At 40.0% G+C, this 13,975-nt stretch overlaps 1 protein-coding gene across 2 annotated transcripts in view; it reads right to left on the bottom strand.

The window, feature by feature from the left end:
• ctbp2a (C-terminal binding protein 2a) overlaps window positions 1–13,975 on the bottom strand; it is a 112,829-nt gene that overhangs the window by 38,589 nt on the left and 60,265 nt on the right. For both annotated transcript variants that reach the window (XM_046070414.1, XM_046070416.1), the window contains exon 2: window positions 5,428–5,600. In XM_046070414.1, coding sequence (XP_045926370.1) covers window positions 5,428–5,485 — 58 coding nt within the window. In that variant the 5' untranslated portion in view covers window positions 5,486–5,600. The remainder of the gene's footprint in view (window positions 1–5,427; window positions 5,601–13,975) is intronic.

The following is a 13,975-nucleotide window of genomic DNA, read 5'->3' as shown; positions in this document are numbered from 1 at the left end:
GCCTTTTGACCCTGTTCTGCTCATCTTCTGACATGCAGCAGAGACGGCAGCGGCAACGGCGCTTCGTTATTGTCCCTCTTCATTCACACGCGCAAACTGCAGCTGAAGCCTTGGCCTCGGTCTGACGTGCATAAATGAATAAAAATCACACGGTAACTCAAAGTGAATACTGCACTGCAACAGAAATAAAAACAACTGTCTCCTACAGTGCGACACGTCACGTCCTCAAGGCATGATTTGAATGTTAAACACACATTGACTTATGCATGAGCGTGGGGCAGGAGGCACTAACTGGGGATGGGATTACAATGCCACTCCTGCTGCAAAGAATCACGCTGTCAGATGAATTGTAATGCACACTTAACAGACATTATGTACATGGCTGCCTTGTACACAATTCCAGTGGGATTATTTGTCTCTGAAAGCATCTCCATAGGATCTAAATGGACTGAAAAATGGAGGTCCATGACAATCATATACTCGATTTGTGTAACTTTCTGAATTGACAAACAGGCAAAAGCCCACAATTTTTTCAGGATTTCCTGTATGTCAGCTACATTAAGGAGAAATCCCATGATCCCACCACTCTGGGCCATCTTTCATTGAACCTCAAGCCCAATACAGAGTAGCCACATGTCATTATAATACTTAATGTCGACTCGTTGATGAGGAGTTCATTTTGAAATTAGATTTTTCCAGCAACTTATTTCCAACTTCCAACAACCACTACATGCCAGCCCAATCAAAAGCAAAATGCAGACACTGAAAGAGAAAGGAAAACCATACCAGAACATTTCATTCAAGGTGTGAGAAAGAGACAGTCACACTTTAATGGTAATAATATCACCATCACACATGCAGCTTTGCTAAAAAATAATTATAATTCACTTTCAAAAACAACAATTTCGACCATTTTTCTATCTGCTATTTTTCCTCCCTATAAAAGGGGTCGTGTGTTTTCGTGAGGAGCCTGGAACAAGCCCGAGGGGGGGTCAGACCCAGAAACCGCTCCGATGACTTCATCCAAGAGCTGGATGCCAGAGCGTGGGGAGGCGAGTGGGAGGGAGGGATGAAAGCAGAGAGGTGGATGCAGCAGAGTCTGTGTTGAAAAACTCAGCATAAGAAGCCTCCCCCACCGCATCAGGACACCCCTCCCTTCCCCTCAACAGCGTCCCTGGTTGTCCTCTCTATTTAATATGAAAAGTTCTCTTATTAAAAAAGCTTGCAGGTCTGTTAAACGTGACAATATAAATAATACACAGGCTAAGTTTTATGGTATTGTAGCTTGCATGCTACAGCATTATTCACTGTTCACTGTTTAAACATGTCCTCCTGTTGTACACGTGACAAAACAAGATGCATTATCAAGCATTAACATATTTATTTAACTGCCAACTCAAACACTTGGAATTGCCATGACAAATTACACTACCCCACCTTGTGGTGTTTGCATCCAAGCACAGATTTATAACTTGTAAATCAACATTCAGGAACATGCTGTTACCGCGACCTAGTTCACGTCGCAGCGCCGCTCACATCCCATCTCTGCCCAGATCAGTCAGTTAGCTCTGGCTAAACGGCAATGGCAACGACTTGCGCTGCTGCCCAAGCCAATGCATGCTGGGTACACAGATGGAGTGGACAGAAGGCGAGACAGAGAGAGAGAGAGTAGAGAAAAGAAAAGGGGGGAATAGGAGAGTATGGGAACTGATGCTCACAACAGATGTTTGCCACAGTTCCCTTGTTGCAGTTACACTCTTCTTGGCACTTTATCAAAGCCACAACAGAAGGAACAGTTGTACCATATATATTTTGAAGCCGGTATCTAAACTAAACAGTGCTGTTAGGCTGAATCGAGAAATGTGTGTTTGAGGTTGATAATTTGTATAATCAATTAAAGCTGACTTTACTGATGGATTTAATTCAAACAAAATCCTTCTGTGTTGAAACAATGATCTGAGTAATCAATTAGCTGACTGACAAATAAACCAAAAATACAGTAATTATCAAACATTTTTTAATGGTTTCCCAGAGTGCTTTTAGCAGTTCTTTAGCAGGAGTGAGCCACCTCTGTCAACCTCATAAAACGTGTTTACACTTTCAATTCATCATCAAATTAGACTGATCATTCAGCAGGATTAAGTAGTATGTTCCCTTCATGCTACTCACAAAACTAACGTTATATACAGTAGATGGGTGAATATAATAAGGGCATCCAACGATAATTATATCCTAGATGAATCAATTCATTGTTTTGCCTATAATGTGTTTATGTATATATAAATAATTTCCCAGAGCCCAAGGTGATATATTCCAAATACTTATCAGTGTAATATGAATATAAGTGTGTTTTTGACTGTTGGTTGGACAAAACAAAGGACATCTAGATGTCACCTTAGGCTCTGGGGAATTGGGATGAGCGAGTGTTACCATTTTCTGACATGTTACAGACATTAATAATTGATAGACATGAGTTTGCAGCCCAAGTTTTGACCTTGCATGTCCAATTTGAAAACCACAAAAATAGAACATGAAAGCAAAGGGCAGTGAGTCACATCTGATATCCGCAATGGTAAAACATCCACCATTGCCGGGAAATCTACATTCCAGCACCGTGACTACTTTTGATGGGAGTAAGCAGCCACACTTGATCAGCCATTTCGAATTTAATTTAGGACAGAGGCATGGCTCAGTTAGCCACTCATCACAATGACTAAAGATGTAATCAATGCACTTCGCTGTGAAACAAGTATTGGATTGACACAGTTATCCTCAGAAGATAAATGGAGATTAGGGAAGCTTCTCTCGCCGTCTCGCCAAGTGCAACACACAACGGCAACGCAATCACAATCACTCGTCCTTGTTTTTGTCGATACACATGATGCAAACTTTGATATCTATTTCACGCCTCAGTCCAAACACTCTTATATATAATAGTGGGTGGCTTTGACATTATGGTGCAGAACATCCCATGCCTCTGGTTTTGAAATACCCGTTTTATATGGTTGAGCAGATTTAACGGTACCGTGAAAACAACGTGATTCACCACCCTCTGATCTTTTAACTTCTTCGATGTGAATCACCCTCTTCTGCACATTTTTAAGAGCAGCTGTGGTGACTAATTGCACCAGGAAAAAAATTCCCCTTCATTTTTGAAAGAATGACCTCACTGGTGATAAGCAGAGGAGACATGGACACTGCTGAAGGTCTTTAGGGCAGATCAGAAAATATTTTGATGTGATGTTTAACATACAGCCTCCTTAGGCAATATACAGTCGTTGTTCTTGTGAAAAAAAAATAGAGGGAAAAAGTCTTTCCAAGCGAGCAGGGTTGGTGGTTTGGAGAGTTTTGAGATGCCACATGTGGCTCTCATTCTGAGGGTGGAAACAGACAGCATCACTGCTTAATTTAGGAATCTATTATATTGTGTTTCTCAATCTCAACGGGATTGTCCTTAGACATGAACAAAGAGGAATGGTGATACTTGATACTCTGAAGAGTGTTAATGTGATATAACTCAGTCTTACTGAGGAAATCCTATGGTTTCGCTAAGAGAGAGCTTAAATGAAACTGGAACGTCTATGTGCTAGACCTAGGCCTAATTCAAAATCTGACATTTGAAATATATAATACTTTGCTGCTTTTCTTTGTTTTATATCACTCTAATTTGAATATCCTTGTGTTTTTGTTTATTGCTTTGATAAATTAAGGATTGTCAGGATGTTACCTTGGACTTTGGGGAATTGGGGTGAGCAAGTTTCACTATACTCATGTAGCAAAATCAAGTCAAAGCACTCACCAAATACATTTTTCCGAAAAATAGTTTCTCTCATTTTAGGTAGTTCTTTTCACGCTGGTGTATGTTCAAGGGTTAATTTTTCTGATAAGATTGCTCTTAATTAGTTATTTGATTCTATAAGAGAAATCATAGGATGCTCTACGTAATGTTAGCTACTTGACAATAAAACTCTACAGTGTAACATTCAAAATCGCAATGACATTTTAAATAATGCAAATGATTAAAAATACAACCCCATGTATTTACAAATACAATCATATAATTCCTTCCATTTTGGATGTTGAGGTGATTATTTTGAATATCACATAGGCCTAATTGTTTATTTAATATTTATGTTTTGAGCCGTCTTTAACAAACACCATTTTCCCATGAGCCCAAGACTGTCGTAGGTTAAACGTCACTAGTTTGACAGACAGAGGCCTGTCAGGTGACAGGCTTTGAGAATGGACAGAGAGTGTAAACATTTTTGAGACAGCAGAGACAGCAGTCAGAAAGTTGACATTAGAAGAAAGCGTGGGTACTGCAGGTACCGTGAACACATGGGTTATGATCAGGGTCTGCTTGAACTGAGCTAGTTTAAACAACATGTCATCAGGCGATGTCTAAAGGGAGTCTCAAGGCACTCGAAGGACAATCTCTCCTGGAAAGCATTCATTGTGTCGCACTTCTTGGTACGCACAAAAACTGACAAAAGTAGCCTCCAATTATGACATTTAAAAGGTGTGGGGGGATGTTTGAAGCATACTTACTCCTTTACAGTGATATACTGTATAGTGCAGGAGAAAATACAGAAAGTAAACCCCAGGAAGTTGTTTCACTTTTTCTGCAATGAGTTCTAGAAGCTAGTGAAAAAGGAGATCACAAAAGAGTAATCTTGCACTATACAGTACAGTATATGCATCACTGATGAATGAGTGAAGGGTGAGTATGAGTTTGGGCACACAAACACACGCTAAATAAGCATTCAGACATTCAGTGGCTCCTGTTAGTGGTTAAGTAAAAATATGTGTGAGGAAAAAATGAAAGGAAAATCTCTTGCTTTGTCTTTCTATTACACACACACATAAATGCACATAGCCACCACACAAATCAATCCCACTATGCGATATAATCAATCCCAGGGCTCTGAGGAGTGCTTCACAAACCTCCTACTTCTCCAGCAATCTGGAACCATCAAACTCAAGTCACATTCAGCCACCAACCCAAACTCCCCTAGAACACACACACACACAAACACACACAGCCTTTCTCCCTCCTTAACAGCCTTCAAAGCCAAAGTTTGGAGCCTCGGCTGGTCCCAAGGCTCCCTTTTGACAGACACAAACACACAATATGCAAAACGATCCCACTGGCTTTTCACTGAATTTGCAGCAGCAGGCTGAAAGGCTTAAATACTAGTGGAAATTGAATTTCCATAGAACAGTGGAGGGAATCTTTTATGGCTTCAACATCAACCCGTGCCACTAACACACACACTCAAAGTTACATGTGCACACACAAAGACAAAAGCATCCCACAACCTAAATGATCAATTTCCAGTGACCTACAGATGTGTGGCCATCACTTCAAATCCACATAAAAAGCAGAAAGCAGAGATTGAAAGAGAGGAGTAAAGGAGTCTGTCTCACCCTCACAGATCCTGTCCAGCCGCTGACGTTTCACTTTATGTTTGTCGACCAGAGCCATCCTGTTACAGCCTGTAATGTTCTCTCCCCTCTTGATTTCTCTTGATAGCCACCTCTCCTCCTTAAGGTCTCAAATGCTCCAATCCCCCAGAAGTTAGCTGGCTGATGTTTTATACCTGAAATTTAAGAAAGCAGGAACAAAGATTATTCTTGAAAGCCAGTCTCACAGTTCACTGTAAACATTTGCAGATTATTTATTTACTTATTTTTTCTTTCGACCATGTACTGTACAATATTTAACATAAATCTTTGCATTTGATGTATTGTGCCAGAGTTATTCGAACAATGCAAAAACCAATACAATTCAGAGTCAGTGGTTACAGTGGGTTAACATTATTAAAAGATGAGAAAGCTTGATCATTTTCAGTCACTGCTGCATGACTTAACGCATGCTAATCATGATTTTCTGTCTTCCTGAAAGTGTATCACAAGAAATACAAGAATTGTCATCTGACAGCAATCATGCACAGCCGTCTCAAACCTTGGGCAGAATCACTGAATTGCCATGCTAAATTAGACATTTACCTTGCAGAAACTCAACCCTCCACTAGAGGGAGACTCATCTCAGTGAGCACCATTTATTTAATTTAATGAAGAAATGTCACTTCTGCAAACGGAGTTCCCACAATGAGTGGAACACAGCAAAAAACAGACAAACACAGAGTGAGTGAGTAAATGAGGCATTTTACCAATCATTTATGTTCAGTCACTGGCGCTCCTCTAAAAAGAGCAATCATCTAATTGTTTCCTGCTGAAGCCTAAGGGAAACGGCACACTTTTTTGGGGGGGGATTGACAGAGGAGGGGCAGAGATAGACAGAGGAAAAGGCACACGAATGCACACACACACAAAAAAGACACAGAAGCAGAAATGTAGGCTCGAGTGCGCACACACACACTCTAAGGGCAGCGAGTCACACAGAGGAATGTGGGTCAGTTAGTCAGCAGACAGGAGGAGGTTGTATCAGCAGAATAAAGACATGAAAGAGGGCTGGTGGGAGGGAGAGGAAAGTACTAGAAAAACAACGTCTGACAGGATGAGTACAGGGTGACACCATCTTCCTCCCACATTTTAACTGTATCTCTTTCAGCACTTTCACAGTCATAACCCTACCCGTTTCTTTCCATATTTGCATCTGGGTCCGGATCCTAGAGTGCTGCACTTTGAAAATGGCTCTCACTTGACTGTTTATATGATGATCCATTGATATTTGCGCAGTAATTGCAATTGTAACTGTTGTGTTTTGGTGGGTTGGAGGACAGGCTGAGCAATTTGGCTGAATGATGAATTGATGTTGCATTTGTATTTGGCCAGCTGTTGGGGCATTTTACCCAGATAGGGGCAGGAAAGGGAGGTGGTGCACTGCAACTAAGTGAATTTGAAAGAAACACTACTACAGGTGGTAAGTTTCTCTTGCGTTCAACACACCATCAGCGCCTGTCTTTTCTCGACAAAAACACGTTGCGTGCCTTTCTTTAACCACACACATTTCTGCTTGCTTCACCAGTCAGCTGTGCTTCGGCTTCCAACCTCCACAAGGTACGCCTTCCTGCCAAAGAGCTGAAGACCCACATGTGGGAGTTAGAGGAGAAGTAATTGAGCAAGAAGAAAAGCAGGAAACAGTCAGTCAGAGGCGGGGGAGTCACACCGCCTTGGCTATGAATAGACTGGGGGAGACGAGCATGGGCATCTCCTTCTCTGTGCTGCATGAGCGGCAACACTATAGGTCACCAGTGCATCTGGCCCTTTATTCATTATAAACTCTCCAGATATAGATTTCACTTCCTTGACAGATGCCTCAGAGGACAAACAGTAATATAGGCTACTCTAGCGCACAGGGTTCATGCAAAACAATGTCTCAAAATTTAAATTTACAATAACATGTGGCGGTTATACAATATCGGGATGGGAATAAAAAGATGCTATCCCAATGCAATATTGTGCAGTCCACTCCAACTAGCTTTCTAAAGTCATCAAATTTTGTAGAAACTGCTAGGATCAGTTCTCTGATCATTTTTAAAAGTGGTTTTAATATAAACAATTATTTGAATTAGATTATGAAAGTAAAGGCCAGGTAATAATTCCAAATGAACATTTATCTGTTCACCAACGTGTTCTGTGTTGGGATGACAGGATCATAAAATGTTATCTGGTGTCCGAATTAACATGACTATTGCAAAGTTTTTGTTACTATATCATATATAATGCATAAAAGCTGAACACAGAGAATTCCACTGCACGTCAATTTGATCATCATTTATATTTGATTTGACGTATGATATATTGTGTTGATCATATTACGATGATGATTTGACATTATCACGAGCCATATAATGAGGTGTGCATACTTTTTTGTCCATAACATATAATTTAGCTTGTAGTATTCACAAGTAGTATCGACTGATTTCAATATATTACACTTTGTAATAATACAACCTCAACTAAGAATCTGTCAACTGTAGTATTTGTCACTTATACGTGATGTAACTGAAGTCATGTATCCCCCAAACCTCTACATTCACTCAGAATCACAACTATGCTCGTCTACACCTGGAATCATTTCAAACATCACATTTCATCATTTCTGTTCTAACTGGTGGTCTCAAATGAAGGGATGGCAAAACCCGCCGGCTTAGAAAGAATGGCCCGCTCAGCAGTTTGAGAGCTACATTTGACCAAAATCCCCCAATCTGCGGTATACATGACTTCATTTCCATAAATTAATTCCAGAGATGTGACTCATGTAAGAAGGAGATCCACTCCATTTCCAGAGAGAAAAGTCGACTCCACTAAGCAGGTTGAAAAGTCAACAACAACTTTCAGAAGAGCTCTCAGCCAGAGGAGTGCCAGAAGTACATAGGAAGTACAGTTATCCTGCAGCCCTTAGCACCATCACTGCCGGATTGTTACTTGACTAAGTGCTGTTATGTAACTTAACAATAAGGGGATTGACATAAGAGAAAATATACATGCTCAGTGCTGGAGGACAGGAAGAGAAACCGAGGAGAAAGTCAGACACACAAACACACTCGAACACAAACAACAGAAATACACAACTCCAGGGATTGTCTGGCTCAGTGTAGAAAGGGCAGGCACCCTGCTCAACACACACAGTACAATGTTTGTGGATGGGTAGTTGTGTTTGCAGGTTCCCTGACAAGTGTCTGAATGTTATCAAGTCAGATCGTGACAAAAGTAGATGTGGTCTGATCTGTTAAGTGATGCAAACCTCACAATATTCTTGGTAATAAAAGGTGTTTTTTTTTTTGATGAACCAGGATTGTGACTTTGTGGGCTGAGAAAAACATGTATTAAATGTTTTAGGGGTTATAGTTTCATTTATGACAAAGACATCTCACATTCAGTACACACCATTTCTTCAATATAGCCAATCTGCAAATGTTATTTTGTAATTACATCTTGCCTTTCTACTTGGATGCATTTCATGCACTGTTGGACTCTCCACAGTGATTGCAACCTGCGGCTTGCCATAATGAGACAATTTTCAAGTTAGATACTATATACAGTGTATCTAGATTAATGTACTACACTTTCATTGGTTTGTCCTGAAGTATCACGTACAATGAATGCAACACCCAGTTTAGTGATTTAAGCTATTAATTAAAGTTTTATGGTAAAATCATTTTTCAAGCACAAATGTGAAATACTGGTTACTGATTCCATCTTCTCCAGTGTAAAGACTTTCTTTAAACTAAATATCTTTGGGCTTTGTGCTGTTACTCAAAACAAATTGTTTTTGACATTTAATCGACTAAAATATGAATCAAGAATTAAAATAAGGTGGAAGTGACCATCACCAATCAAAAGCAAAATACAAAACTGTCTCTTACCAGCAGTAAGAGAGAGTGCTCACCAAAACATTTTTCCCCACCACATACATACACAACATGCACTACTAGCCAATTAAAGGAAATCATTAATGTCTGGTCAGTGTGACTGTTCTTCATGTTACATTGCATGATTTTTGAGTAATAAAGCCCTTTAAACTCTAGAATTTCACACTGTGTTCACGCAGTTGCATGTTTGGGCTTACAGAAGTGTTAAGCTGCCTTGTAAAGCTTTGACTTAGGTGTTAATTTCAACAAATAGCTTAAATGCCACATGATGGACCTCAAAGATAATTTCTACACCATAACAGCGGTAGATACATTACTGGCACAGAGTTGAGCCACGGCCAAAGTTAAGCGCTTTGTAACTGAAATGTGGCAGATGTACACCACAGATGCGCTACCACAGTTCCTCTACTGTGTCTCAAAATGACACAAACACCAGTAACATTTTCATCAAAAAGCCATAAAAAAAATAAATAAATAAAAAAAGGTGCAGCGCCAGGCGTTACATTGCATTGTTGCAGCTGTTGCATCACTCCAAGAGGGTATGAATTCATACAGTGCTTCTGACACCCTGTATGTCAAGACATTTCACAAGCAGATCGAGCCAGTTTTACACTTCTCTCTTTCAACTCTTTATGTTACATCTCTTTCACTTTTGTACTCCTTTTGTGATGAAAAGTACATAACAAGGCAGGCAGCCCAGGAGATCTTGTTTAGGTCGGTAATAGCACAGAAGATAGAGAGGGCGGGAAGAAAACGCGAAAGAGAGAGAGGTCTTTTTCTGACTGAGGCCATCTCTCAGAGGAGCTGTCTCACCAGATTAAGAAACATGTGGGTTTGGCTAAGGGTGAAAAGGCACAGAATGAAGTAAAGCTAGCTTTGACTTTGTCATAATATGTGCCTAACTGAAATATCTGTGGAGGCGTTTACTACAAGGGGGAGTTTTCATCTTTAAAAAAAAAAAACATGTTTTGCCCTTGACCTCAGTGAACCAGTTTAACTATGTGCACTTGATGACCACCAGCCCATTCACACACAAAAGTGACCGAGCTATACAAGTATGGGTTTGTAGTCAAAGAATTAAGCTGAAGGGGATCCCGGTGAGATTAACTGGAAAAAACTTTTTTACTTGTGAAGTTTATATAAAAAAAATCCAATTTCTTCCCTCTGGCAAAAATCTCAGTGTTTTATTTCTTTTCCATCTTTTACTGTTTGAATATCTTTGTTTTAAAGGCAGCTTTGTCCCTGCATGTGACTGCATTTAACACATCATCCCTTTGGGGGAATCCTTCGACATTTTGGTATGTGCTCATTCAATTTCTTGCTTAGGGTTTAGATTAGAAGATTGATTCCACCAGCCTGTTAGCTTAGCTTAGCATAAACTCTGGAAACAGGGAGGAAGCACCCTGGCCTGGCTCTGTCTAAAAGTAACACCTGTCTACCAGCACCTCTAAAGCTGAATAATCAAAACATTATTTGTTTAATCCATACCAACCCCCCCCCAAAAAAATAAAAAAATGAAACCTAGCTGCCCCTCTTGCACATAACCACTCATAAAACCACAACTTGACGTTTTTACACTGTCTACACTACACTGTCCTTTAAACAAATGAGATATAATGTGTTAAGAAGTGAGCTTTATGTGCGCTAAAGAGCAGATGTGTTTACTTTTGGACAGAGCCAGGCTAATGGTCTTCTGTTTCCAGTTTTTATGCTAAGCTACCTGGCTTCTGGCTCCAGCTTTGTATTTACCAAACATACGTCAGAGTGGTTTCAAGATTCTCAACTAACTCTTGGCTAAAAAGAGAATAAGCGTATTTCTCATAATGTTAACTTGGTCCTCTAACAACTGAATGAATGTGGTTCAATGGACACTAGCTGCAGTAAAATCTCATTAATGTAATGTGTCATAGGACAGGGATACCTTACAGTCAACAATTTGAGGAAGAATTGTGTAGCAGCTACCTAAAGTGACTGCTTAAGAGTCTATGATTTATGTCCCTGAAAGTGCAAGATAGCAGAAAAAGACGAGGCAGAGAGGGAAGGTGGTTAAGGTTTCTCTTCTCTCATTAATCGAATAGTTGGGGCTCCAAGGGGCACATAAAGCTGTCACTCAGACCGCTGATTTACACCATCCTCCTCCCTGCCAGCCTCTTTCTTCCTCCAACTCTCCCTGTCTAAATACAACAGTTACTGACAATTACAGCTCTCCTCTTTCTACCTCTCAATCATCCTCACCAACGCCCCCTCCCATGTCTGTCAGTCCATCTGTGCCTCTCCATGTATCCTTTTACCTCCTTTTGCATGTCCTGTCAGCCTCTGGCAAATAGCGTCCTTTTCATTCCCCCTTTCTCCTTTACATCGCCTTTTTTTCTGAACCATTTTCCCATCCTCCCCCTCCCTCCTCCTTTCACTTTCTCGCCATCTTTCTCTCTCAACTCTAAACGAAATGAGACTGCAGCAGCACTAACTGCTGACTTGGGCTAATGCACAATTTCGTAATAATGTCTATTCGTTTAAGTCACCCAGGAAACGCATAATGGTGACATTATTGTGCACGGCAGCCTGTTAGCCTAACCCATTGAGGCTTTCGGCGTGGCCTGCATTCCTCCTCTCTCCAGCTCCTTACATCTAATGAACTAAACAAAGTCTGGCATAAAATCTCCACAGGGATAATTGGCAATTTTTTTTGCACAACACCGCTACAAAACACAGATCACTGAAGACCAATACAGAGTCCATGTTTGAATTAGATAAAAATCATTGCAAACATGTATCTAAATATTACGCTTAATGCTGGGTATCGTTCAAAAATGTACCTAATAACTTAAATACCTTGATTTCGCTACAGTTTCCTGAAATTTTTTTTTCCAATACCAATTTTATAAAATCCATTTTTAATAAAAGAAATTTACATTACACTAGGGCTGCATGATATTGGAAAAGACTGACATAGCAATATTTTTCTTTTCTGCGATTTATATTGCGATATGAAAAAATACAGGAATTTTCACCAGATGACTTCAAATGCTCTATTTGAAATGAAATAAGCATCCTAGAATTTTGGGGTGACTTGGTAGGTCTGAAGGCTTTTTGAGTGCAAACTATCCTTTCTTGAGCATTAATGCAGCTATACACCAACCCCCTGAGTCCTTTACAAAAGTTTATTTTCTTTTTGCAACCAAATCCACAGTTTAGGTGGTTTTCAAGTTATTGACGACAGCTAAACAACATTGTTATTGCTGGTCGCTGTGCATGCAGAGCCTGCTTGTCGCTCATTAGCAACAAACTTTGTTTATCCAAGAACCATTAAATCGGATTAAATTATGTTACATCAGACAGATTTCTCTTGTAGAAAAGTCATGAAAAATGAGAACCGTGCAAGTTTTCCTTTTGTATACATCAGCAAAAAAGTTGAGGTGGAACTCATGAGCTTATTTGACTTGCTTGACATTGCATTCTTCTGTGATGTGACTATTGCGCAAGGGCACATTGCGATGCCGATGCTAAAACAATATATTGTGCAGCCCTACATTATACAATAATAATCTTTATTTGTAGAGCACTTTTCAAAAACAAGTTACAAAGTGCTTTAACAAGTGTAAATAATACCCAAAAGACAATAATACAAAAACAATACAAGATAAAAGCATGAAAACATTGAAAAGATTAAAATACACGTTTAAGATAAATATAAAACTAGTAAAATAGAATAAAATAAAAGGGATAAAATAAAGTCATATAAGATCGGGAAAGGCTCTCCTATAAAATTATGTTTTAAGAAGGGACTTAAGAGTTCACTGACTCAGCTGACCTGATTTCCTCGGGCAGGTTTTTGGGTTAAACAGGTGAAAAGGCTGTTGCAATAATCCAGGTGTGATGAGATGAAGGCGTGTAAAATGGTCTCAGTTATCCTTAAAAGTTAACATAGATCGAATTTTTGCTATATTTCTAAGTTGATAAAAACATGATTGAACAAGCTTTGTGGTGTGCTGCTCGAAATTTAAATTACTATCAAACCAAACACCAAGGTTCTTTGCCACAGGCTTAATGTGATTTACTAGGGAACCAGCAGATGGCAGTATTTGATTTGCCATCTGCTGGGACCCGATGACCAGGATTTCTGTTTTGTCTGAGTTCAGCTGGAGGAAGTTATTTGACATCCATTTCTTAACTTCACAAAGGCAGTCGGTAAGTGAACTCAGCATTCCAGGGTCTGTGGATCTGACGGGCAAGTACATTTGTGTGTCATCAGCATAAATATGAAAAGAAATGCCATGTTTATGGATAATATGTCCAAGGGGAAGCAGATACAAGGAAAATTAAAGCTGCAAGCAGCGTTGGGCGGGCCCTCGCACTTGTAAGCGCGTCCGCGTGTGAGCCGGCCGAGTTGCATATTCTCGAGCTCTGCCGGTGCGGCTGTGAATTTGCTACGCGGTTATGACGCCGCATGAAGGTGTTATATGTCACTTCCTGTGTCCCCTATGTGGAGCTACATAGCACTTGCTGCTATGAATATAAATCGGTATTGACGTGTAGATGTCTGCGGGGTGGGAGAGTTATCAAGCACGTAAAGTTTGTTTCAGATGTGAGCATGTACACTGAACAATAATGTACCCAAACAATAAAATAAATTC

This window comes from Micropterus dolomieu, linkage group LG15 (genome assembly GCF_021292245.1).
Source record: "Micropterus dolomieu isolate WLL.071019.BEF.003 ecotype Adirondacks linkage group LG15, ASM2129224v1, whole genome shotgun sequence".
In the NCBI taxonomy this organism is placed as follows: Eukaryota; Metazoa; Chordata; class Actinopteri; order Centrarchiformes; family Centrarchidae; genus Micropterus; species Micropterus dolomieu.
The sequence above is the reverse complement of the archived record's forward strand: the minus strand, read 5'-3'. Positions and strand labels throughout refer to the sequence as shown.